The sequence below is a fragment of the Panthera uncia genome, chromosome C2 (assembly GCF_023721935.1).
Source record: "Panthera uncia isolate 11264 chromosome C2, Puncia_PCG_1.0, whole genome shotgun sequence".
Lineage (NCBI taxonomy): Eukaryota > Metazoa > Chordata > Mammalia > Carnivora > Felidae > Panthera > Panthera uncia.
Genome location: NC_064810.1, coordinates 72014104 through 72040464, shown reverse-complemented (window position 1 = coordinate 72040464; position 26361 = coordinate 72014104). Strand labels below are relative to the sequence as shown.

General features: G+C 49.9%; 1 protein-coding gene across 1 annotated transcript in view; it reads right to left on the bottom strand.

The window, feature by feature from the left end:
• Window positions 1–26361, bottom strand: part of XXYLT1 (xyloside xylosyltransferase 1) — a 175416-nt gene that overhangs the window by 72313 nt on the left and 76742 nt on the right. Inside the window, exon 3 of the mRNA XM_049628376.1 lies at window positions 2221–2353. Coding sequence (XP_049484333.1) covers window positions 2221–2353 — 133 coding nt within the window. The remainder of the gene's footprint in view (window positions 1–2220; window positions 2354–26361) is intronic.

Here is a 26361-nt window from a genome sequence, read left to right as displayed (position 1 = left end):
GAAGGGGAAGGTGGGAGCACCAAAAGGAGTTTTCATTTCTGCTGATTTGAGTGCACGAGCCCTAAGGACAGGGCAGTTTGGGCCTCTTTCAGCAGCCCAGCCACAGAGGTCTGATTTTCCTCAGATAATTAAAGACTCCGAAGGTGAGAAAAATTCAATTTCGTTTTGGATCTAAAATCTCTCCGAGATTTCTTTTGAGAAGTCCAGACAATTAAATTGATTTAAGTTTCACGGTTAATAAAATCCTAGATCTACAAAAAACATAAATTCTGGCCAAAACGATATAAATGTGATCACGTTTCCATGTATATTACATGAGAAGATTCCAGATCAGGCCTTGAAGGTATCACTGCTCTGACTGCATTTAAAAATGAGCCTGGTACAAGTATCCAGGAGACCCTGGCCCCTACTGAGCAGTGAGGAGCCCCCCCACCCCCGCAACAGACAGGCAGCCTCAGGACTGAGGAAAGACACTGAGGAAATGGTGAGTGGCAGGAGAGAGGGATCACAATGCCAGAGCCAGGGAAGGGAAGTCTAGGAGCACAACTGCTCCTGTTCTCACATGGGGGAACCCAGGCCCTGTGCACAGGGATGAGCACACAGGACTTTGGACTCTCAGTTCAGTGCTCCTTTCCAGCGCCTCCAGTTGTGAAATTGAGAACCACTGACATAAGATACACCTTGCGCGAAGGTGAGGGAATGAGGCCCGGAGGCTGCTAGGAGCTGGAAGTGGCAAGTGTTTGCCCAAAGCCTCCCGGAGTACTAGGCCCTGCTTTGTGATGGGGCAGGGGGGCGGGGGGCACCGTGGGAGAGGATGACGTCAGGGCGAACAGCCCACAAGGCCCAGGGGTTATCAGCCCTCTCAGAGGCCTCGCAGGAATTTCCTGTTATGTGATCTGCGTGTTGCAAATAACCACAAGCAAGCAGGCTGTCACTCTTCCCCTCTCTTTTAGGGGAAGCACGGGCTCTTGGGTCACCAGTCGCCTGTGCTCTGCAGCTCTCCAAAGGCGGCATGGCTCCAAGAATGTCCACAGGGAGCCAGCGGGAGGGGATGCGCAGAGAACAAAGAGCGGGCCAGCCCAGGGGACGGTGAAATCCCAGCTTCAGGCAGCTCGGTTCTGGGGGTGCTCTGGCTCTGCCCAGAGGAGGATCAGTCAGTGACCTGCAACTCTCTGGATCCAGAACCATGGGTCTAGTTTTTAACGAAAACTTGTACGTGCTTTTGCCTCTACTCTCCTTTGTTTCAACTGTAAGATGTATAGTACACACACAGGACGACGCGCAACCCCGTGCATGGCCCCCGTGGCAGAGGACTGACACCACACTGAGGCACTCCAGAGGCAACCTCCACCTACGTCCTGCTCCCCTCCCCACCCCCACCCCACCCTCTCCAGAGGGAACGCCATGCTGGCTTTGGGGATCAGCATTTCCTTGGTTTTCCTTATAATTTTGGCCACATGGTACGCATCCCTGAAGATTACAGTTTAGTTTTGCCTAGTAGTGTGCATAGGTACCACGTGCTCATTTTTGGTTTTGTGTAGAACTCACTCGGATGAAGGTATTTTATTTATCCATTCTGCTATCTACGGCATTTAAGTCATTCTCAGTTTTTGGCTACCACACACAATGCTGCAATGGATATTCTTGAACATGTCTCCCGGTTCGCAGACGCTGGGGTTTCTCTACGACGCGTGCTTGACAATGAAGCCGTGCACGACGCAGAATGCGTTCTTCACCGTGAGTGGGGAACGCCAACCTGTGTTCCAGAGCTGTGCTGCCTCTGCCTCCTTACAAGACACTGAGAAACCCACTCTGCTTCAACAGAGGAGCGGTCACTGGTGACCGAGAGGCCAAGAAAACCTAGTTCATCATCAGACCGGCAAGTTAAAGCCATATCCTGATACCTCCCTCTGTAAGGCAAAGCCCAAGATTTTAAAATTCTGAGCTTAACCACAACCAACAACCAAAACAGCTCCCCTTTCTACAAGAAAAATGTCACACGCTCCCCAATAAGAACGAGGCAGCATCTACGGCTTTGGAGCAGACCCACCTGCCCGTACTGTTGACGACAGGCAGTAAGTACAAATGTGTCTCTAAGAGATTAAGTGTAGAAAGACAGTCTACCGATAAATCCCAGTCTGAAGTAGGTAGCAGGAGAGGGGAAGGGGACAAGGGGTGGAGAGGGTCCTGGAGGCCACGTCCCCTACAGCTGCCACATACCTGTATACTGGCTGCATCTCTCTTGCTATGCCAATGACGGCGCCTGGCAGGAAATTGTCAAACTCCTCAAACAATTCCCGGATGTTGGTCTTGTACTTCAGGTCTAGGTCCAGCTGAATTATCCGCAGGATCTCTGGAGGAAAGAAAAAGAAAACAATAAGACACAGACACACATCCTGGGAGGCTCAGCCACTGACAGAAAATGAGTGGAAATTGCAGAAACAGGTAGTGGATCATTCTTACAGTCACTGAATGATGCAAAATTATGGCTGGAAACAGACGCGCTTCATCCACCAGCAACCCACTCCGCATGAGAAGCCTTCGTAAACAACCACTCCACCTTTCCTTCCAATCGCAGGCAGGCATTTTGTTTATAACTCGGTGACCATGTGCCCTACTTCAGGCCCACTGTCCTGGTGTCATTGTCAACAGCACACCACTTCATTCTCAAAAGGATCTAGTGCTGAGCATACAGGTGTTTCTCTTTGGGGCACAGCTGGTAAACGACCCACAGGAGAGAGAGCTGAAAACCCGCCCTTATTAGCACGTTCTGCAAACGTAGTGTGTCAGGCTGGGATGCTGACCCAAAGGGGAACAGCTGAAAGACTTCAGATACTGTTTTTATTCCACTGGCTGAAAGACAAAATGAACTATAATTAGACAAACTGAGTCTCACAATTACCTGGCACATAAGCTCTGTTTGTTTCTGTTGCCTCCAGATGACTCAGGGTGAGCGGGGAGGAGGGAGGCACTGGCTAAGTTCTCTCCTCCTTCCCCTACCAAGCCTGACTCAGCGCCTGTGCCAGCAGGGGACTGGACCTAGCTGATGGGGCCTCTGCCCCCCACCCCAGGAGTGATAGCAGGTGACTGAAACCAAGAGGGGAGGAACCAGTGCGGACATGAAATGGGAGGGGCTGCAGGGGCTCCAGAGAGGGGGCGCTCAGGGTCAGATGATGGAGGAGAGAAAGTGCTCTGCACTGAGGAGGAGGCCTGAGGTGGGAATCGGACACGAAGTGCAAGTTCCAGCTTTGCTGCTGATTAACTCTGTGACCCTGGGAAAATAACTTGTTTAAATCCTAGCTGTCTCATTTGTTAATGTGGGGGTGATACAACGGGCCTCGGGAGGCTGTGGTGCTGGGAAGAGGAGAGGACAGATGGGAAACATCTTGTATTCAGGCTGCAGAGGACTGCAGGAATCCAGGGTCTGGAGAGTAGGGAACTCACTGCTGCCTGACGCAGTCAAGGGAGACTTCATGGAGGAGGGAGACTTGGGCTGGGCTGTGAACTATGCGCATGCCTGGGCAGCTGAGGCACACTAACACCCATCCGGAACATGAGGCTCCCCCCAGGACATGACGGCTGTCTGAGCACAGGCTTCCCGAGGAAGCCCTCTGAAGACAGGGACCCTATCTTTGGCATCTCAGCCTCCACCCCTTCATAGGGCAGGCCTTGGTGGTCAGTAAACACTCAGGAATGTTTGTGGAATTCAATAGCCATTCTCGAAATTAGTTTATGAAGAAATCACAGCTTATGATTCCAGAAAAACTGATTCATTTGTTCTTGTTCTCTTTTCCTTTGTGGCACAGGAAAAAAAAAAAAAGACAAAACAAAACAAACAACACATCAGTTGACATTTGACGTGAGCATTCTGAAAAAAATAAGTTACACTAGGTGAGACCCCAGCTGCCCAGGCCGGAGGAAAGTAAGGGGGCACCAAAGCCACGCCTCTCTGGTCCTGTGGGAAGGGGATGCAGGAAAATGAGCTCGCCCAGCCATGGAACACCGCTGCCTGCCTGGCTTCACACTGCCCATCCCCACACGCCAATGAGTAAAACTGCTGCTCTCCCTCCTGCACTAAAGACAGCAATAACAACAACAACAGAGAAACCAGGAAAGGTGACGACTCGGGGCCTGCGGTCGGGAGGCCCTTGTGTTGACATCGCTGTCTCCCAGAAAGCTGCCTTAAACTAGGAGTGGAGAAGAGAGACAGACCACGGGGCAGAGCCTCAGGGCACCCGTTGCTTTCAGAGGTGGCCCTGGGGAACAAAGACACAGTACGTGATGGGGACCTTAGGGAAGGACACTGTGTCCCAGGAGAGAACATCTAGGAATGAGAATCGTAGCCATCAAGAAGTCATGGTGAGGGGGTGCACACACACCCTCTCCAGCCACTTTTCTTCCTCCCTCCCTCCCTCCCTTCCTTTCTACTTCCTGTGCCCCAAGCTCCTACATCCAGGGTCTCAGGTGATTCTTACACACAGTAGAGCAAAGCACTTAATGAGACAGGGACAGGAGGGCACCATCATCCTGAGGAGAGAAACCACATCACGACAGGTTCTGCCGAGGAAGGTGGTGGAAGGGAACAAGGGCGTTTGGCCGAAAGATGGGGAGGCCTCAAGGATGTATGGTGGAACTTCTGTGTGGTACTGACAGGGCTATGCAAGAAGGGGAAACGTCATCCTCATGGCTCCAGGGTGTACCTCCAATGACACCAGTGACAGTCACATGGAAGCACCCACCCTTTCTGTGAGTGGTTTTTAAGTACCCGATAATGCACAGGCACTTAGCTTACTTCTCATAACCACCCAACGTGTTGAGTTATTCCTATGTTCAGATGAAGAAACAGCCTTAGGAAAGTTAAAAACAACAGCCCAAGGTCCCACAATAAACGAGTGTTGGAGCTGGGGTCTGACCTTTGGTCAGCTTCACATGAAAGCCCAGCACGCTCTTTCCAGTTGACCCTGATTCCCCTCCGATCAGAGAGAAGCTCCAGGGAGGCAGATCTGGCACCCCCTGCCACCATAGAGGGGCACAGCAAAGAGCCAAAGACCTTGACAGACAAAAAGCGGAGCAACAAGCTGGCCAAATGTAGAACGTAAGGGAAGTCCTCTACATGCAAATAGTTCCGCTATAATTAAAGGAACTCCCAGTGGTGGAGAGGCCATTCAGTCAGCTGGTCTTCCTTGAGAGTCTATCACGTGCTATGTGTACCCCTTGGTCTTTCAAGACCATCTAAATCCAACCTATTCTGCGAAGTGCAGCCCGAATGCCTCCTTCCCTCCCCTGCTTGGACAGGCCCCGGTCAAAGTCATGGGCACTGCCACCTGGGTACCTGCCTCCCCATCTTTGCCAGAGTGAGTGTTCCTTGAAGGTGAGAATGTGCTGGGAGAGCGGAGTTCAGGGGCATCAGATGTCTCCTGAAGAGACCCAGCTCCTTCATTTTGGCAGAGCCCTGGCCTTGTCTTAAGAAGCCCATCGATAAATCTAAGCACTTTCCCTGCCCTTTAGGGACTGGCTGGGAGTAAAGCTGGAAAACGCCACGTGTGGCCCTGAGACACAGGAATTTGAGATATTTTTATGGTTTTATAACTCCTCACTTGTAAGGTACCTTATTTTACTATAAGTTGCTAATACTTCTTCCAAGAGGGACTTCACCAAATAAGTTAACTGGTTAGGAAGGGAAGAGGCAGCAGGTGTGCACGAACGGACTTCTTCACACTGATGTGAAAGGACTGACCCAGTTACTACTCTTTGGGCTGAGGCAGGAGGACACTCCCTTCTGTTCTGAGAGCCGACAGCCCTCAGAGCAACCTGCAATGTCATGCGGGCATCTATCCAGATGGTTATTCTTTTATGTGATTTTGAAATAAGATGCCAAGTTGCAAATGTCACTGCTGGAAAGAGGAAGATGCTTACTAGGAAGGCTGGAATGGACTGGGGTGAGATTCTCTTAAAGGGCCCTGCTCCTCTGGCCTCTGGTCCTTGGTGTAGTCCTCTCTCTGTGGGAACTGCATGGCTGGGGCAGGGGAGGTGGTATCTATAATGTTGAAAGGCTCTTCTAAGGATGAAATAAGATGGATACATGGCAGTGGCAGCAATGGTGACGGCCCAGAGGGAATGCTGGCTGGAGGACGGCTGTAATGACAGCAGTTATGACCACTGAGATTTAAGTAACAAATGGGTGAGATAACTGACTCCAAAACAAAAAGGAGATGAAATCTATAAAGCATGGGAAAAAACATCTCAGAAAAGGGACTAGACATCTACAAAACTCAAAACAATGGCCAGCGTCCAGGCTGGGTGAATGTCTGCCATGTCAGAATCCCGAGAGAAAAAAGAAAAAAAAAAAAAAAAAAAGGCAGAATAATCTAGGATAACAGATCTGAAAGAAGAGCAAATCTACCCATTATACAGATGGAGAAACTGAGGACCAAGGATGACACGGGACTTGTCAGGGGTCACACAGTTGAGCTAAGTGGCAAAGCTGGTCCCAGAACTCAGGTCTTCTGATTGCCTAGCTAATGCTCTCATGTCAATTAGTGCCCCCCACCCTCTACCCACTCCCAATTTGGGCCATAAACTCAAGAGCAGAAAACACTGTGGCCAAAATAATATGGCCCAAAGGGCTGTGCGCAAGACTTGCCAGGCACCCAATACAAGCAGCTCATGGAGGATGTGCATATCATACCATGAAAACGTAAACCTGAAGATAAATAGTCGCAGCTAAAGAAAGAAGAGACCTCCATGATCCACATACTTTATAGCCAGCTTTTGGAAAACTGCTCTCCATATTCTCACATTAACATCAGGCAGGGATGTCAGAAAACAACCAAAGCCAACAAATCTTTAAATTTCTCTAGGAACACACCTTGAGTCGCACATTCAAAGGGAGGCAGAAGCCTGACTTAACAACCAGGAGTCACCCATGGAGACACAAGCTCAGTGCCTGGTGTGAGAACTGCAACAGCCAGTAAAAAAACACTGTCCCCCCACTTCCGCTGGTCCACCACCCAGTCATCTTCTGTTCTAGCTGGACCTGTTCACTCCTGGAAACATGTTTGCTGCGACATCCAGTTAGTCGGAAGATGGGCCATCCAACCAGCCCCTCAAACTTACCAATCTTGTCATGTATGTGTTTAATCACAAAACCGAGAACTGAAGTGTGTCATTTTCTCAGATAGAAGGAAGCTTGCCCATGTGTTAGGAAAAGTCCTGTGTGGCATGAGGGATTTGAGGAACATGATCCTCAGATGAGCACCAGGGCTGAGGCAGGCTGGCCAGACCCCTCAGTAGATGACAGAATGCAGAGGAACTCCCAGCAGTGTCCCTTCATGGATCAGCATTCAGGACTTTGAACACTGGTTTCCACGGGAGACGGTAGTTGGCAAGAGATCAGACAGGCTGACCCCGGGCCATTTCAGGAAACGGAAGAATTGCTGCATCCTGGGTATAGAAGGCGGTTCAGGGGTCCTGGCTGAAACCCCCAACCACAGGACTGATAAACATCTGACAATAAGACAGGAGCCACTAGTATGTGTCAACTCAAAGTGGGAAAGGATGCTAAGGATCTAGGTGGGATTTTTGGTCTGAGACCTTTTTCCACTTGAACTTCAAGGGGGTAAAGTAGTGGTATCATCTTCACAGGGGCCACATCCACTCACCTCACTCTCTCATGCTCCCATTGGAGGCTAACAAAATGGTGCCACTCGTTTCTAACAGGTTAGAAAAGGAAAGACGGGACTAGAAGTGCTGGCTACAAATGCAGCTTTCAAGACCTAGACCATTACCATCATGACCACCCTGGCCCTGGAGAGCACGGAGGAAGTAATTGACTGCCCAGGTGACTGTACTCAGGGTTCAGGAGGCCCAACCCGGCTGCTGGCGCCTGAGGCCCCGAGCACAGCCTGGCTGAGCCAGAGGGTCCATTCCTCTGCTCCAGTGCACGGCAGAAGACAACATGCGCGGCCTTAGAACCAGCTGGGCGCTTCCCAAGTCAACATTCCCCCGTGGAAAGGCTTGAGACAGCTCATCATCAGCCTTCAATTAAACCAGTCACAAGGCATGTCATCTGACCATGGATGGAATTACAACCCAGAGTGAGTAATTAATGATACCCAAAAACAAACAAAAGGGGAAAAGAAGCCTCTTTTCCACTCCCCTCCCTTCTCCGAGCCCCAGAAGTAATTCCTGGTAGATGCATCCTAACACACACAGAACACCACACGACAAAATAGATCAGGGAATTATGAAAAGACAGACACGCTTGGGTAAGCACTGGGCCTACCATCCTGCACAACGAACGGGCCTTCTCCGAGGGGGCAGATTGACTGTGCAAGTGCCTCCTTTCTCCTTCTGTCTTGAAAAAGCTTCAGAGCTTTCCAGAGATAAATATTTATAACACATCAGAGGGCTTTCACCTCAGAACACTACCCCTAGCTTTCCATTAGCCAGGAGAGGGTTCAGGGAGAAGGGGACACTGTGGCAACCCGAGTCTGTGAGGTGTCATGAGGTGGAGAATCTGGAAGCAGCTGCTTGGAAAGGAAGCTTGATTTCTCACTGTCTGCTTGGAAAACACTGCAACAATTTGCCACCTGTTTTATCCTCCTCTGGTGCTTCGTAGTGGCTCCTCGGAGGCACATCTGGCCTGCAGGAGCCAAAGGCCACTGAGAGGGGTAGGGACCCCCCCCCAATGGTAAGAGGCCCACGGCCCAGGCCCAATCCTGATGTGCCGCACCAGCCACACCAGACTGGCTGCTCCTGCTGCACAGGGTCTCGGGCTGTGATGGAAGACTGGCCACCACAATGCACAGACCCCAGCGGTGTCCCTGAGGGCGTCTGTAGTTGACGGTGGCTGTGGTGATTCTCAGACCCAACAGAGAACTTGGGTCTCTTCCCAGCTGGGCCTTTCCCTGTCCCTCAAAGCCCCCCTCTCCACTCCCTTCGCGGCATAAGGCCCAGCTGCAGGACGGCAGGCTAACTATGGGGAGAGCTGCCACCAACGAAGGTGGGACATGCCAAGCGTCCAAGGCCTTGGGTACAGACTCCTGGGGCTCCTCCAGCCTGGTCACACGGTCCCTCCTGAGGAGCAGAGAGATGGTATCCGTGTGCCAGGCCATGACGAGGGCTTTACACTTACCGAGCCAGCTCATGAACCTCTGCTTCACTTCTGCCAGGCGGCCATTAGGACCTCCTGTGTTCAAATGAGAAACCAGAGGCAGAGAGAGTATGGGCGACTTGTCTAAGGCAACCTAGTGAGGAAGCGTCAGAGTTGAGATCACAGACTTCCTCACCCAGCAGTGCGTTTGATCCACCACACATGGGTTTACGTGTGTGCCTTCACACACAGATGTCTGAAATGCCTTCAGACGTCCCTGAGGCCCTTTTAAAATCGCCCTATCTTTAAACATATGAAATGCTGCCACATCAAGGATGAAAACATCAGACAGCTCCAGAGCACCCCGGTACAGTGGCTGGGGCTTCTGTGGACAGAGAAGGGGTTCCCACCTCCCACAACCACCTCCCTCAAGACCCTTACCCTCAGTGAGCTGAAAAACTATTGGAGTTCCCTTCCATTGAGCAGAGGCCAACGGAGAAACTTGGGAGCGGGGGGGTGGGGGGGGGGGGGGGGGGGGAGAGTTTCACGCCACAAAAGTTGAGAGGAAGTTTTCAATGACAATAGCCAACAGGCAGAAAATGTATTATAATCATTTAATCATCCAAATGCTCTGAGATTGGTATGATTTCTGCTTGACAAATGAGGAAATGAAGTATGGTAATCAAGATCACACAGCTGGAAAGTGGCAGGGCTGAGACTCACAAGGGAATGCTGGGCTCTAAAGCCCATCTTGCTCTTCACCACCCCCGTCCCTTCCCCCCCCCCCGCCCCCCTCCCCAGGGTGGCCAGGACACAACAGGCTGGACTCTGCAGACGCTGCTCAGCCAGGAAGTCCCTGACTCTCCCCAGGCTGATCTCTGTTTTCCACATCAGCAGCCTGCACCTACCTCTGGGGGAGGAGCAAAGGGAGGAAATGGAGTTCCTGCGAGTGATTTATACAACCTGTTAGCAGCTCTGGTAAAAGGTTTGGGGGCCAAGAGGTTGAAATTAATGGCCACAGTCAGTTTTATGCATTAGCTATGCAACAAATTCTTTCTTCCAGCCCTACTCACCCCCTCTCAAAATTAAGCATGGAAAAGTGAGTGTGAGCTATGGCTCTGCGCTCACATTTTTTATAACTATCAGCTCCTGTTTTGTGGACAAAACAAAACAAATTATTATGAAAAGGCACAGTTTTTGCTTTAGCAACAGTGTAACATGAGCCTCCTCCCTCACCCCTAGTGCCTTCGGTGACTAGGTATATAAATCATATCCTTTAGGATAGGACAGAATTTATTTCCAACTTGGCTGAAAAACTTTAGGGACGTATATAACATACAACAACACATATAACACCTGGTCTCAATTTTCCTCTCACTTCTATTGCCAATATGAAATTATAGCTCGTGTATCTTTACGAATTTTAATCTACAGAGGAAACTGAATTTTGGATTTGGAAAGCAGAACATCCGCCTTTCTTTCCTTTCTATGGCATGGATGTCCGTGGCCCCCGCTGGCCTCTCCACAGCTTCTAGCTCTCTGGGGTCTGCTAGAAACTTGATTTTTTTATCTGCAAAGGCTTAAGCCCTGCTTCCTATCTGGGGCATGACCACATTCTGGCTTTGTTCACCAACACGGAGACTGACGCCAGGTCTCTGCTCTTCACCAGGAGGCTTTTTTCAAAGAGCCCTGGGGATGGCAGCTGGAGAAAACAGTCCTCTTTGGGCAGAAGTCACAGGTGTTTTCTGAAAATAGTGATACACTGACCACTGGTCTACCTGAACGCTCTCACGGCTCAACTTTCCAAACTGCTCACTCTGAGGTTCTTCACCGGAATTGTGGGGGCCCCTGTTTCTAATCTCATCTGCCCTCACTCTTTACCTCCCCCAACCACTCTCTCCCTCTTTCTCGCATTTGAGCCCAGGCCACACCTATGGACTCAGTGTAAAATTAGGAAAACTAGGGGCGTCTGGGTGGCTGGGTCAACTGAGCGTCTGACTTTTGCTCAGGTCACAATCTCACGGTTCATGAGTTTGAGTCCTGCATCAGACTCACTGCTGTCAGCCTGTCAGCACAGAGCCCACTTTGGATCCTCTGTCCTCCTCTCTGCCCCTCCCCCGCTTGCACTCCCCCAAAGGAAAAGTAACAAAGGTTTTATTCCACTGCCTGCAGCCTCCATCCCTATGCCAAGCTCTGACACACACTGGTGCCCCTGGCCCAGCCAGCTTGTCTGGGCCTGGTCACCGCAGCCTGCCCCTTAGGTTTATGCAAATGCCAATGGCAATAACAGGACTGATTCCTTATATTTTTATGGCACATAGCAACGTGCAAAGTGCTTTCCCAACTCACAAAACGCTTTGCTATGCTTTAGCTTGTTTAAACCTTACAACAACCCTAGGGGGCAGGGGCATCCATGTGGGTTGGGTCCAGCTGCATAGAACAGAAGATGTAAAGTAACAATGGTTTGAACACACAGAAGACTAAAGCTAAGTCATCCAGGGGTGGTAGGGCCACTTCATGAAGCTGTCAAAGGTCCTGGCTCCTACCTTTCCGTTCTATTATCCTAGACCTGGTTTCCATTCTCAAGGTCACTGCGTGGTGCCAGAGAGCTACTGAGGCTCCAGGCAACAAGGGGTAAGAAAGGGAAAGGTTCCCTCCCCTTACCCCCTGCAATGAGGCAGACCCTTTGAACAACTTTCCTGGAAGTCCCTAATTTAGTCACATGGCCACACCTAGCTGCAAGGGAAGCTATGAAATTATTTTACGGGGCATAATGCTGCACCCAAATAAATGGGATTCGCTTATAAATGAAAAAGAAGGGGCACCTCAGTGGCTCAGTCAGTTGAGCGTCTGACTTTGGCTCAGGTCATGATCTCGTGGTTCGTGGGTTCGAGCCCCACATCGGGCTCTGTGCTGACAGCTCGGAGCCTGGAGCCTGCTTCGGATTCTGTGTCTCCCTCTCTCTCTGCCCCTCCCCCACTTTTGCTCTGTCTGTCTCTCTCAAAAATAAACATTAAATAATAACAAACAAATAACTGAAAAGGAAGAGAATGGACACAGAGCAGCAACTAGCAGTACTTCCACAGCTGGCACACAGTAATTCCACTCACTTGACAGGTGAAGAAATACAGGCCCAGGCCCAAAGGATTAGGCTTTGCTAAGCTCACATCATCAATAACGGCAAAACAGGAACCAAGCCCGTGTCCTCTGACCCATGTGCACACACCTCTTCCCTGTTCAGGAAGCCCTCTCGCCGCTGGTGAGCTCCTGCCACGCTCCCGTCCGCCCACCTTCCAGACCTCCGATCGGCCCTCACCGGCTCCTTGCTGGCCACCCCTGAGAGTGTGCCCACCAGGGCAGGGCTCCTCCATCACTGGCTTCACTCGTCACATCCAGGCCGGCTCTCCACCCTGTGTCCCAATGTGTCTCTCGGAATCCAGACACAGTCATGAGGAAGGTGAACCACTCCAGAGACAGTGAGACCCCAGACAGCAGGGCAGGCCCTTCAAACGGTCTCCAGAACGCCACGGGAGTTCTGTGAGCACGACACCTCGCTTGGGGGGCACCACGCGGGGGTGGCTGCCACCTCCTCACCCAGTTTCTGGCGGCAGGCCTCTCAGGCGGGCGCCCATTCTGGCACTGAGAGCACACTTGACACGCACTGCTTGGTTGTGTGCTGGGCCAGAAGGCTGACCAAGGGCCCCTGGTGACGACACCCACGCGAGCACAGACCATCCTGCAGTCAGCGTCCTAGCAATGCGGCCATCTCTTCCACGTCACTAATGAAACGGTTTCTGTATTTTGGCAGTTCCTCCCGGTATGGATGATGAACCCATTACTCCTTCCTGGGCCTGAACGTCCTGAGGCCTTTTCACCCAGTGGACTCACCCTCCTCTCTGTGGGGTCCTGCAGCCTACCGCTACCCAGGTCTCCCCCACCCCCTCTGCAGCGAACGCAGCAGAAGGACCTGCAACCACGGCTGAGACGCCGCACGAGGAGGGTAAGTGCGATCAGGGGAAGAGCCAGCTGCCCCTCTCAGAGAAGCAGCAGCCTGGCCGCGGGCACAGGAGCAAGTTCTCCCAGGACCGCAGGGCAGCCGAGGAGAGAGCGGCCCCACGTCACTCCTTGTGCCCAGAAATCCACATCGCAGCAACTGTCGAAGGGAAAAACCAGTTTCTCCGTGTTAGGAGCCCAGAAATACCTTTCTGAGGCTTATATGCAAAGAACTACCCATTCCCTTACTTTTTTGCAGCAGGAGAAAAAAAATATGGTTTTAATCTTTTGGGGAGCAACACCTGTGGGCCCGTGACAGTTTGCAAACTGACTTGGCCAGTGGTCAGATAGCTTTTCAGGTTTCTTGTCTCCTGAGCCAGGCCTCTTGCCAAAATGTCATGTTGTTTTATTGATTCTTATGCTACGTTAAAAAAAATGATCTATCATCACCTATAAAATGAGGTTCCAAATGCCACATACTGTGCTAAGCATTTTTATGTATTTTACCTCATTTAATCTTTACATGTAGGGATTACTGTCCCTATTTTATAGACTCTCCCACCAACACAGTGGTGTTTCAATGCTTTCACCCCTGTTTACCAAGGTTAAGGGGAGCCTCGCAGGAGCCTAAGTCTGCTAAGAATTACCCGAGAACCTGAGGAAGCCACAAGACTCCATTCTAACTTCCATTTAAAACACAAATCTGGGGCCGCCTGGGTGGGTCAGGCAGTTAAACATCCGACTCTGAGTTCGAGCCCCGCATCAGGCTGTAAGCTGACAAGTGAAGCTTCTTTGGGATTCTCTTTCTCCCTCTCTCTGCCCCTCCCCCACTGCACTGTCTGGCTCTCTCAAAATAAATAAATAAGCTTTTAAAAAATTAAAAAAAAATAAAATACAAATCTGCCTTCCTATGGAGCAAGGGTGCCTGAGAAACCCCCTTCCTAACCTGTTCCCATCCCAGACTATAACCAAAAAGATTCTGTCTTCCAAACTGTACCTAAGCACTAATTAATTCATTTCTGTTTTAATTAAATCTTAATTTCATTTAATTAACTAGTTTCTATTTTATAATTAAAATTTAAGTCATTTGTTTTAATTTTTAACTAAAGACATAAAATATAATGCCGAACTGACATAATTGCAGATGAAATTTAAAAAAAAAAAAAATTAGGCCTAAATATTTCAGTGTGTATTTCCTAAGAAACTTCATGACAGCACAACTATCAGGACCGGGAAATTAACATTAATGCATCACTACCATTTAATCTATAGTCCCATTCAAAATCTGTCAATTGACCAAAAACAAAAACAAAACTTCTGGTCTAGGATGGAATATAGTTGTCACATCTCTTCCGCCTGAAGTAGTCCCTCGGTCTTTCCTCATCTTGTGTGACCAGGGACAATTTGAGGAGTACAGGCCAATTATTTAGTAAAATCTCCCTCAACATGCATTTGTCTAATGTTTCCTCGCGATTAGATTCAGGTTATGCATCTCTGTCAAGAACACCACAGACGCAGTGCGGTGTTCTTTTTGCTGTCACATCAGGAGGCACAGCATGTCAATTTGTCCCATTACTGATGATGTTAATTTCAATCGTAAAGTTACCGTTTGTTCTTTGTAACAACAGCATTATGTGGGGAAACGTTTTGAGACAGTGAAAATATCCTATTCCCGAACAAATTTTTGCCTGCTCTGGTTCAGTATCCATTGATTCGCCTCACCTGAATAAATTATTACTATAATGGTTATCACCAAATGGTGACTTTCTAACGCCTTCATTCCCTCTACGTTTATTAGCTGACATTCTACTGTAAAGAAGAACTTTCTGGCATCCCTGCTTACAACAGGTCGTGCCGGGCAAATTCTTCCCTGACTGGAAGGCTTCGGGGTCGCCTGCCACAGGGGCACTGGACAAGGGAGCATCAGGGTTGCTGGCGGTGTGACTTCAGATCCATCCTCCAAGAACCCAGTGGGAGGTGGGAGGGGCGGGAGGGATGGAAAATGACCCTCTTGGAAAACCTCCAGCGGTACCACGCTAGAAGGCCCCTGTGCATTCTTACAAAAATAAGTAAGTGAATAGAGAGACTAGTAGGACATGACTGCGTATTGCAGATAGTTTCAGAAGGCGACACCACCCCACCCTGGCTTTCCTCTATTTCGTAAAACAAGCAATGCATGGGCTCTACCTTATTTAATGAAACGTGAATTTAAGGACTTAAGGCAAGTGTGAGTAGACAGGGCACTGGGGTAGAGGCCTGGCTCACAGGTCTGACTCTGCCGCTACGTCCAGCCTTGGGCAAGCCACCTCCCATGTGGGCATCAGTTCTCCCAGACTGTAAAGACGAGCGGGTTAGGACACACGTCCTCCAAGACCCCCACCCCGGCCCTGCCACCCATGATTCTGAACAGAGGTGGCCCTTTTCCCTCACTCATAACCCAGCGGCTGTTCTCAGAATAGCACATTTATCAGGCACAGGAGATAGGCCTCTCTGTGTTGACCTCAGCCATGCCAAGCCAAACAAGTCATAAAGTCCCTACTGCGTGCCAATGTAGTATGACAGTGTGGAGGAGGTTCAGAAATGAATGACATTGTTACTAGCCTCAAAAACTGCAAATCTAGTAGCATTTTCATTATATATTCTCTGCTGCCGCCACTACTGCTTCCAATCCTCCTTATGAGCATTCTTCACGGTGATAAGTATTACCATATGAAACTAACATTTATGTAGTACCTACTGTGTGCCACACACTGGATTACTCAAAAAAAATTTTTTTAATGTGTATTTCTTTTTGAGAGAGACAGGGACAGAATGTGAGTGGGTTAGGGGCACAGAGAGGGAGGCACAGTATCCGAAGTAGGCTCCAGGCTCCGAGCTGTCAGCACAGAGCCCGACGCAGGGCTTAAACTCACGAGCTGTGAGATCATGACCTGAGCCGAAGTCGGACGCTCAACCGACTGAGCCACCCGGGCGCCCCACACTGGATAACTTTTAAATCTCCCAGTTCCCATTTAACAAAGGTGGAAAACTTAGGTTTATAGTAGCCACAGAACTTGCCCAAGGTCACTCAGCTGGTGAGTGACAAAGCAGGAATGCACATCAGGCCTAAGTGTTTCCAGAGTCTGAGTTCTTTTGCCTCCACAGGCTCCCTTTAAACACTTTTGCTTCGAAATCCACCCATACCCCATGCCAGTTTATCTGTTGCTGATAACAAACCACCCCAAGAGTCAGCATCTTCAAATAGTGTATGCTTATCCCTCATGGATCTGCGGGTCAACTGTGCTTGGCTGGGTGGTCCTCACGTGGGGTCTCCCTTGTGGAGACAGTAAAATAGCAGCTGAGGCTGCAGCATCAGCCAAAAGGCTGGATGACCACGTGACTCACACTGCTTATCGGCAAAGAGCTCAGCTGGGGCTGTCAACCAAAGCGCTTTCCTGTGGGCTCTCCCTAGAGTATTGGCTTTGCCCGGCATGGCAGCTGGATTCCCAAAGGGGAGCCTGCCAAGAACAAGTGTTCCAAGAGACCCAGGCTGACAGTGCACGGCTCTTAGGGACCGAGCCTCAGAAGTCATGCTACGTCACTTCCACAATATCCTATTTGTCAAAAACAGGTCACCGAGCCAGCCCAAATTCAAGGGAGGGAACTGCACTAAGCTGTGACTACCGGGAGGCATGGCTGCTTTGCCTCATCCCACTGTGGCATTACAGATTATTTAAATTTCTTTATGGTAGTCTACATCTCTACAGTACATATGTATTCTTTTGTAATCACTGAAATGAATTAATATTCTAAGACATAATATTATAATATATAACATGATTATCAGTATGTCAAATATATACAAAGTATTATTGATGTATTTATATGTGCATACACATATAAGACTGGAAGAAAATGTGCATTAAAAAAGTTTTTTTTAATGTTTATTTTTGAGAGAGAGAGAACAACCAGGGGAGGGGCAGAAAGGGAGGGAGACACAGAATCCAAAGCAGGCTCCAGGCTCCGAGCTGTCAGCACAGAGTCTGATGCAGGGCTTGAACCCATGAACCGCCAGATCATGACCTGAGCCCAAGTTGGAGGCTTAATGGCCTGAGCCAACCCAGACGCCCCAGAAAATGTGCATTTTTTAAAGGACTTTTCATCTTCTCAAAATGGACATGTATTGCTTTTAAATTAAAAACATTTTTTCAATTAAAAACATTCATTAAGGGATTAATTAACTACCTCATAGAATATACCCATTTTATGGCAACACATATCAGATTTAAGGCATTTGCCACGACCTTTAGGTTTTTTTAGGATTCCTTCTCAAGGTGGCTAGAGCTACCCATTTTTATAATCTGTATCCTATAATCAAGTCCATCTAGAGATATCTGCCTCCCTCTTACTTCACCATAAGGTAGCTTTCTGGATTTCCAAATGCATTTTTTTTTTTTTTTTAAGAAAAAGGAAAGAACAAGCTGGGAGTTACTCTCATCTGATGTTTTTTCCTGTCATTTATGTAAGTGTACTTGTGCTACATTTTCCACATCTCCTCTTGCCAAACACCTCTTCGAAGTTCAAGGCAAATGCAGGCACTTTGGAGATCTCAGCAGCTGAGAAAAAACCCTCGAGTCTACTATGAGGAGTCGTTCTCTCAGTCTTTTTCTCAGCTCCAGGCGTGAGGAATCCAAAAAATGACAGACCAGCCTTAGAGATATACAAAGACACAGGACCACAACCTGGGATGTACAATCAACCTTCTGCAGCAAAGGGGATAGCCTGAGGGGGTAGACAGAGCAAGTCCCTCCAGTCAGGTAAGTGACCGTAAGAACCTCCCTGTGGAAAATGGTGGCTGAAGGCAATAAAGCTGCCACTGTCCCAAAACATAGAGGGCATCTGAACCCAACTCCAAAAGCAGGCAAGGGGCTTCTGTCTGAGTCACAGCACCAAAAGACAGTGGTGAGCGTGCACTGAAAACTTCTGCAAATTGAGTACAGAGAAAGAAAGAAACACGGGCAAGAGGTGTCAGGAGTGGGACTGAGTTCTGACAGCCCTGCCTTCCCAAAGGAAGGCAAGTTCTGACCAGCCAAGCCCTGGGATCCGCTACCAAGCCCACAAGCATTAGCAGCTCTGGGAGCCTAAGGGGCTGATTTGTTGAGTCACTCAGCACTATTTTTACCCAGCCACTTTCCAACCATAAACCCACATTTCAAATTTCATTGTTTGGGTGGATTAAGAAATTTTGACTTGGCCTTTCTTGTGGTTTAACTTCCTGCGTGCCTGTATGAGGGAAAAACTTGAGCATTCCTATGGAAACATGATATTTGGACCTTTTCTTGGCAAGATAGTGTCCACAGTTTTGGTGTCTCGACTGTTCTCCAAACATACATTGCTCAGCAGAGAGGCCTTGACCTGTCCCGTTCTCCCCTCTATTGAGGCAGACAGTTTCCCACATGGCAGTGTAGATCGTTTGGCTACCGGAATACTAGGTCAGGGCAAATTTGTTTATGAATATTCCACTCCAATATTAAGAGACAAAGCTGTCTCTGTGCAATTCATATAACAGTCAATCGTGACCTTATTAGTCATTAGTGATAAATACCCAGGTACTGAGTTTGATAACTGTCAGTGACAGAAGAATTGAACAAGCTTAAAACGATCGCCAAATGATTTCAATTATAAAGTGAGGCGTGACTGTGTGGTCATAGGAACAAGAAACACATACCAGAAGAAAAAGGAATGTTCCTTTTCTGTGGAAGCCAGGATGAGCCCTGTTTTCTTTTTAAAACACTTTCACCTCCACTCACATCTGAAGTACAGTTGCGATGCCTGGTAACTTTCATTCCTTTGATATAAACAGTCTCTAAAACCTCAGGGTCTTCCTGAAGACCAAAACTGCCAAAAACACTTTAACTCAGGCAGAGCTGTGACTTTCTGTTCAAAGATGGAGCCCCCTTTCCAACAGGAAAATCTGGAACTGCACCAAATTTGCCTTCTGCATCTAATGAGAGCCTTGACGTGCTATAGTAAAAGCAAAAAAAAAGTCAATGTTGCTGGAAGTAAACCACTCAGGAGTAGACACGCCCCCTGAAGCTGGCAGTGTGAGCAGAGCCCTGCGTTCTCTCCTAAGTCCAAGGGCAGCACCACGGTAGGCACAGCAACCACACACGAGCCAGCAACGCACTGCACAGTTCTGAGACACAGGACACCTTTCCTGTTCATGAAGGACAGCTGTGCATTCTTTTGATCATCCAACAGATATTTATTAGCCCCCTGCTATGTGGCCGGTGTTCTGACCACTGCAGATAGAGCAGGGAAGACAGCCCAGGGACCTGCTTCCATGTCACTCACAGTCTGGACAAGATGACTTCACACAGCAGGAAATGCCGGGGGGAGAAGAAGCAAGCTGAGCAAGGGGGTGCAACAGGATATGGTGAGGGGCAAGTGAAGTTGGGAAGACCGAGAACACCTTTTAAACAAGCAGCATTTGAGCTGAGAAGTGAACGATGGGGAAAGAGAAATGCCAAGATACAGGGGAACACAGAGCAAAGGGAGCCACTGGTGAAAACCCAGAGCTGGCCTTTAGCCGAGTGAAAGAGGAGAGGGAGGTGTAAAAGTCATGGCCGGAGCATTCAGTGGGCAGACCTGCCACAGGACTTGAGCAGGGCAGGAGGGTGAGCTGATTAGGCAACCTCCCCCCACCGCAGATGGCACCTCTCTCCCCAACCAGGTGTCCTGGTATCTGATGTGATGTGCCCCTCAGGCACCCTGGCTCTCGGGGCTGTGCTCTTAGTGGTGACGATGTTCAACTTGAGAGACATAACAGAGCTCCCATCTAGGGAGCTGCTTCTCTCCGTCACCTAAGTTTTGGGAGGCTGGGGTCCAAAGACAAAGGATGTGGCCGCTGCTCCTCAAGGAAAACCATACCAGGAAGGCATAGGGACAAAGGCCTGCTCTCCTCCCCCAACATCTCCCTGTCATTATGGTCCGGTTCTGGTCCTGGCCTCAGCTCTCCTTTGTGCCGTCACCAAAACAGTTCCTTTCCTCCCACCAGCTGGGCTGGGAAAGCCGCACCAATCGGGGCATAAAAGGGTAAAAAAGAACACTCTGGGGCCCCTCCCCCCACCCCTGCTCAGCCGCATGTTAATACGCAAGAGGAATCGGGTTAACGATCATCCAGTGCAGGGACAGCAGAAAAGTGGCCATAAAAGTACTCTGTGCAGCCTCGCGGCCAGCTGTAAAGATGTAGGGTGGCAAGGTGGGGCTGGGGGTTAATTCATTCAATTTTCATTCAATTATTAGTTGAATAAACATATAATATCTGACTCTCTGACTAGGTGAAGCAAAACAAGGTCTCTGCCATCAAAGTGCTTACAGACTAATGATGGAGATTAAATACAAGCCACCACCACTCGAGGAAGCCCGTGGTGCATTTCCGGGGTGCAGGGGCAGTGCTGTGGGCGCAGCGAGCAGGCAGACCTGGAGGAGACTTGGTATTCGCTCGGGCCTGGTCTCCGTTAGCTCAGGCCACCATAACCAAATATCGCAGACTGGCTACCTTACACAAGAGAGAGTGATTTTCCCACAGTTCAAGAGGCTGGAAGTCCACAATCAAGGTGCTGACAAATTCACTTTCCCCCAAGGGGTTTCTTCCTGGCTTGCAGACCGCCGCCTTTTCAGTGTCCCGCAGGCCTTTCCTCTACGCTCGCTCAGAGAGAGCACTCTGGCATCTCTCCCTCTTCGATAAAGGGCATCAGTCCCATCTGACGAGGACCCCACCTTTATGACTTCATTTAACCCTAAGATCCTCCCAAAGGCCCATCTCCAAAGACCACCATCTTGGAAGTTAGGCTTCCACATCTGAACCTGGGGGGGGATATGCAATTCAGTCCATGTCAGGCTTTGAAAACCTGATATACACCAGCGTTTTTTCTCTGTGGGAAATGGAATTACAGGAGAGCCTGGCATCAGCAAAGGCAGGGCCATGTGAGCCTAGGAGAGCAGAAAGCTCTGGGAGAGCAGACGGCAAGCCAGTTTGGCTGTGGTAAAGCACTTATAAGGGACTCAGGGGGCGGGGGGTGAGGCTGGAAAGGTGGTCTGGGGGCAAATTATGGCAGGGAGTCAGGGAGCTGCTGAGTGCCCTGTGAAGCCCTCCCAAGCTGTGTGGAGGGGCCAGGCTGAGGAGGGAGACAAAGGGCAGTCGTAATAGTCGGGACAAGAGAGGAGGAGGCTCTGAATTAAAGCCATGGTTCAGACAGAGAAGCTCAAGCTTTTCTGGGACTGGCTGACCAGAGCCCAGCCTGGGTGGCGGGGAACAAAGCTGAGGTCCCCATATGCAGGGCTGCTCTGGGCACCAAGAATGTGCCCGAGTCCCATGGACAAAAACACTCCCATGTTCTCCTGCTGCCCGGCGAGGAGGTCTGGGCACAGCACAGCATGTCGCTGCCCTGCTAGAAGCTGGGGCCACATACGGTCACTTGTGGCTACAAAGGGCTGGGGCCCCAAAGGGAGTATCCACAGGTCAAAAGTGTGGGCTCTCTCTGGGTGCACTCAAGTCAACTGCCCCTCATCTGATCGGCCTCCCCATGGGCTGCCCTGCTCCCTCTGACTCCTGGGATAGAGAAACCAAACAAAGAATAGAACCAATGCTTCCCAAGCCACCCCCGGCCCCACCATCCACGGGCCCCACAGAAGGGCAGCTCCTTTGCCCATGCTTAGACAGGAAAACAAGAGGAGCTGCCGGAGGTTTTGGAACTGGACATACTCCGGTGACCCCACAGACCGCATTCCTAATTCCTCATCAGCATTTCTGGTGAGGCCAAGAAGCCGGTGTGGCTCGCAGGGTCCCTGGCACATGTGGTCAGCCTCACTGTGGCCCCTGAGTATACTTCCTCATCTGTGGAACAAGGGGCCAGGCCTGGGGGTCCCTCAGACCCCTTCCGGTTCTAACCGGAATCAACCACCAACACAGTACATACACTGGGGGGGGGGGGGGGCACTGACCTTGGTGGCACCCAATGCCAAATGACAGTGAGTCTTCTAAGACCTGGCAAACAACAACAACAACAAAAACCCACTTCCCAGGGTACACCCGACATGTGTCTAAAAAACTGGCATGAAACTATATTTTTATTAGCTGAATCCTATTTTCTCAGTGACTAAAAGCATCATTTCAAAGCTCTTTCATTTTCCTTTCCGATTTTCAAAGGGCCAGAGTTTCCTATTTCCCCAAAGTTCCTTCCTCCCACCATCCCCGCCACGGCAGTCAAGCAACAGGGTGAAATACGGGCTTCAGGGAATCAAATTTAAAGGAATCTCTTTGGATGAAGCGAGCTTGCATTTGCAAAGCAGGCACTGCCCTGCTCCCCACCAAGCCCCTGCTCCTGCCAGAGACTCACTCCTGTTCTCTATCGGAGGCCACAACCCCCCTTTCCCTGGAGGACAGTCACCAGATGTCACTCCTGAGATGCCTCTCACAAGTGACGAGCCCACAGAACCTGTGTCAGCAGAAGCACTGCTGGGCACAGCCTTTGGCTTCCTCACTCTGCAAGGGTATAGTCACTGAGCTGGTGGCTGGACAGGAAGTCCACCGCACAAGGAGGTCACGAGGACATGCAGACATTTCTCTGGTGATTTTTTTCTTTTTTTTGAGAGAGAGAGAGAGAGAGAGAGCCAGTGGGGGAGAGGGGTAAAGGGAGAGAAAGAGAGAAGAGAGAGAGCGAGCAAGAGAGAGAGAGAGACAGAGAGAGAGAGAGAATCTTAAGCAGGCTCTACTCAGTGCGGAGCCCAAAGCAGAGCTCAGTCCCACAACCCTGGGATCATAACCTGAGCTGAAATCAAGAGTCAGATACTCAACCAACTGAGCCCCCCAGGCACCCCAATCATCTTTTTTTAATGAAGACTATGGATCATTCCATGTCAGTGTCATATAAACCAAGTCTCACAGCAGCCAGGAAATCCAGCCATGCCATCAGACGTCAAGAAACCATCACACTCTCCACCCCATTTTGTATCAAGTCCCCAAACCCTCAGCAGATGCGCCTGTCACTTCCCTCCACAAGGGGCTAAGGAGAGGGATCGTGGCATGAGGACCCTAGGGACCAAGTCCAAGGACTTGCTAGGCACCCCATTCTTTTCTTCTTAGGACTTTTCACAATTTGTAATTATACATTTATTTGTTTATTTACTTATGGTCAGTCTCTATGAGACTGTAGGCTCTATGAGGGCTTATAACGTTAGCACCCAGTACCAGGCCTGGCACATTCCACAAATATTATTGTTTTGTGGGGTTTTTTTTAACGTTTATTTATTTATTTTGAGCGAGAGAGAGAGAGGGAGGGGCAGAGAGAGAGGGAGAGAGACAATCCCAAGAAGGATCCACACTGTCAGTATAGAGCCCAACTCAGGGCTCGATCCCATGAACTATGAGATCATGACCTGAGCTGAAATCAAGAGTGTGATGCTTAACTGAATGAGCCACGCAGGCGCCCCACCCCCACCAACTACTGTTTTTAAAAGGAGGAAATACAAGACTCTCCCAGAACCAGATTCACTTGGAAGGACGCTATCTAGTTAAGGAACTGAGTGTCTCATGGGGGCAACTAGAAAAACAGCTATTTCACAGAGCAATCAGGGCTGTGCTCTCAGGGACACAGAGACAGACAGAAAATGCTGCTGGAGAGAAGGGTGAGGCAAGGAAACCTAGGAGGTAATCTTCAACCCAAGTACTTAGGAGACAAGTGGCAGGACCTTATACGTAAAAAGAGGGCCCATGAGTCAACAGAGCACAAGGCAAAGCCCACCAAAGGGAAAGGTGGCCTGGAACGCTGGAGCAGGATCCTGGAGGCCTGGCCAGACCAGTGGTGCTGGGTGGTAGGAGCTGTGTCAACTTACCAACCAGAATGTCAGCATTTCAAATTTTTACAAGCAGGGTAGCCATGCAGTGCACATGGACTGAGCACCAGCCCTGTGGGCAGGAACAGAAGGCACAGCCATCGAGATACCTGTGGGAACTGGTGAGACTATCTGACAATCTGGGGGAAAGAGGGGAGGAAGAGAAGTCCAAGGTGGGCTCTTTGCTTCTGGCTCAGGCAACCTATGATTTGTCAAGCTAGGGAAAAGACAAACTTAGGAGAGGAAGACAATTGGTTTCCTGATGCACGTTGACTTTGAGGTACCTATGGGGCATTCAGATGGAGATTTCTAGGATCGGTCCTAACAGAGACTTTTTTTCTTTTTAAATGTTTTATTTATTTTTGAGACAGAGAGAGACAGAGTATGAGCAGGGAGGGGCAGAGAGAGAGGGAGACACAGAATGCGAAGCAGGCTCCAGTCTCCGAGCCGTCAGCACAGAGCCCGACGCGGGGCTCGAACTCCTGGACCGTGAGATCATGACCTGAGCCGAAGTCAGACGCTTAACCGACTGAGCCACCCAGGCGCCCCAAGAGACTTTCTAAACAGCAGGTGTCAGGCCGACTTGGCGGTAAGAACACTGCTAGCGCTCACCTATGCCCCGTTCTCCTGGCTCTTTGTGGTCAGGTGGCCACTAGCCAGTTCCTGGATAGTGGACTGCGATGGGTGTAACTTCTGTACTGTAACAGTAAAAAGCCACTGCACAACCCCATCCCCTCTTCCCCTGTGAGCCGTGAGTCCCAAGTGGTGTAGAGGATGGAAGTGGCCTGGATCCCTGGGATGTTGCTTGAAAGGAAGCCACCCTAGAGCGCCATATACCCGAAGTGAAATTTGCTTAGAGGGGGGAAAACAGGTATGAAAGCACTGATATTTCAGGGCGTGTTTGTTACCGCAGCCCAGTCCAGCCTAGCCTTACTGATGCAGATGCTGTCAGCACATAGGTAGTAGCTCAGTCAAGGCCCAGATAAGGCGAGCATGCAGAATCTTTTATTTACCCCCACACGTGAAAGATAGGACATCATTATAACAATGGGACCACACTGCAGTAATGACCCGTAACAGAAGAAAGGCACACTTGCCCCACCCTGGGGTGCATTTCACAATCTTGGTTAGAGGGGGACTACACAGGATGTTTAAATCCCCTCCAGGTAACTCTGATATCTGCTCGATCTTCCACCTCCCTTGATCTGAGAGTAACTGGGACGAAATACGGAGAAGCAGATCTTGAAGATGAATCTCAGTTCTGATACTCAGTCTCAAACACGACAATCCACGCATGGGAACCATCAATGCGTACCGCCTCAGACACCGTGGGATTATTCGATTAGTTCATCACGTCTGTCAAGCTCCCTCAGGGTCTCCAGTTGCTCGCGTTTGGAGATACACCAATGTCGGAGAGGCTGGAGAAGCGGAGTATGACATTAGTTTGTGTCACACAACAGCCTACGTGCACAGACTCCCTTATGCTTACCTAGGGACTCTGAACAGGCAAAAGGCAGAAGTTTGCAGCTGGAATCGACAATGTGAATAATAATGCAGTCAGAAGACGCAGAAGTCACTGTTCCCATAGCAACACTCCCTACCTCAGAGAACACATACCCACAGAGTCTGCTGAAATGGGATTTGAGGCATAGGACACGGCCACTCAGGAGCAACGGGAGGGAACTCCTGAACCCCTGCGGGGGAACTGATCCCCCAGGCCTGCTGACACGGCCAACGTCCCTGTGCAGCACGTGCACAGCACATCAGCACATCCAGCTCTGGGTCCCACTCATGAAAGCTCTGTCCCTTCCTCAGGCCGCAGGGGGTGTCCTCCTGCCAGACTCCTCATCCTCATAGGCTTTCCTGGCTGCCCATGCAGAATTACTCGCTCCCTCCCACTATTTTTTACGTAATTCTACTGTGTCCACACAGAATCCCATCAGTAGTTTCTCTGTCTGTGCCGCTCGCCAGGTGGTCTTACCTTCCTTTTATCTCCAGCCCTGGGAACAGGATCTGAAGAAGGACCTCAATGGCAAGATGAACTCAAATGAATGAATCCAGGACTCTCTCTTCAGAGTTGTTCTGTTAACTGTTTCCACTGAGGATGCATTAGAAGATGCAGAAACTCACTGACCAGCTTGCCAAGGTCATGCAGCAGAGACACAGAACAACAGCGTGATGCCATTTTTTTGACATTTCACTACTGACAGCTTTCAGGCCCCATGCCTCCCTCTTCTCCTTCTGTCCTGAAACCTGGGCAAGCTGCTGAGAAAGCCTAGGTGCTCCCCTCTTGGGTGCCAGCAGAAAGTTCAAGCCAGGCAGCCCCAGCCTGCACAAACTCTGACCCTGACCCCACCCCTAATCACCATAAGAGCCCCAGGCTGGTCTCCCTTCCCTAC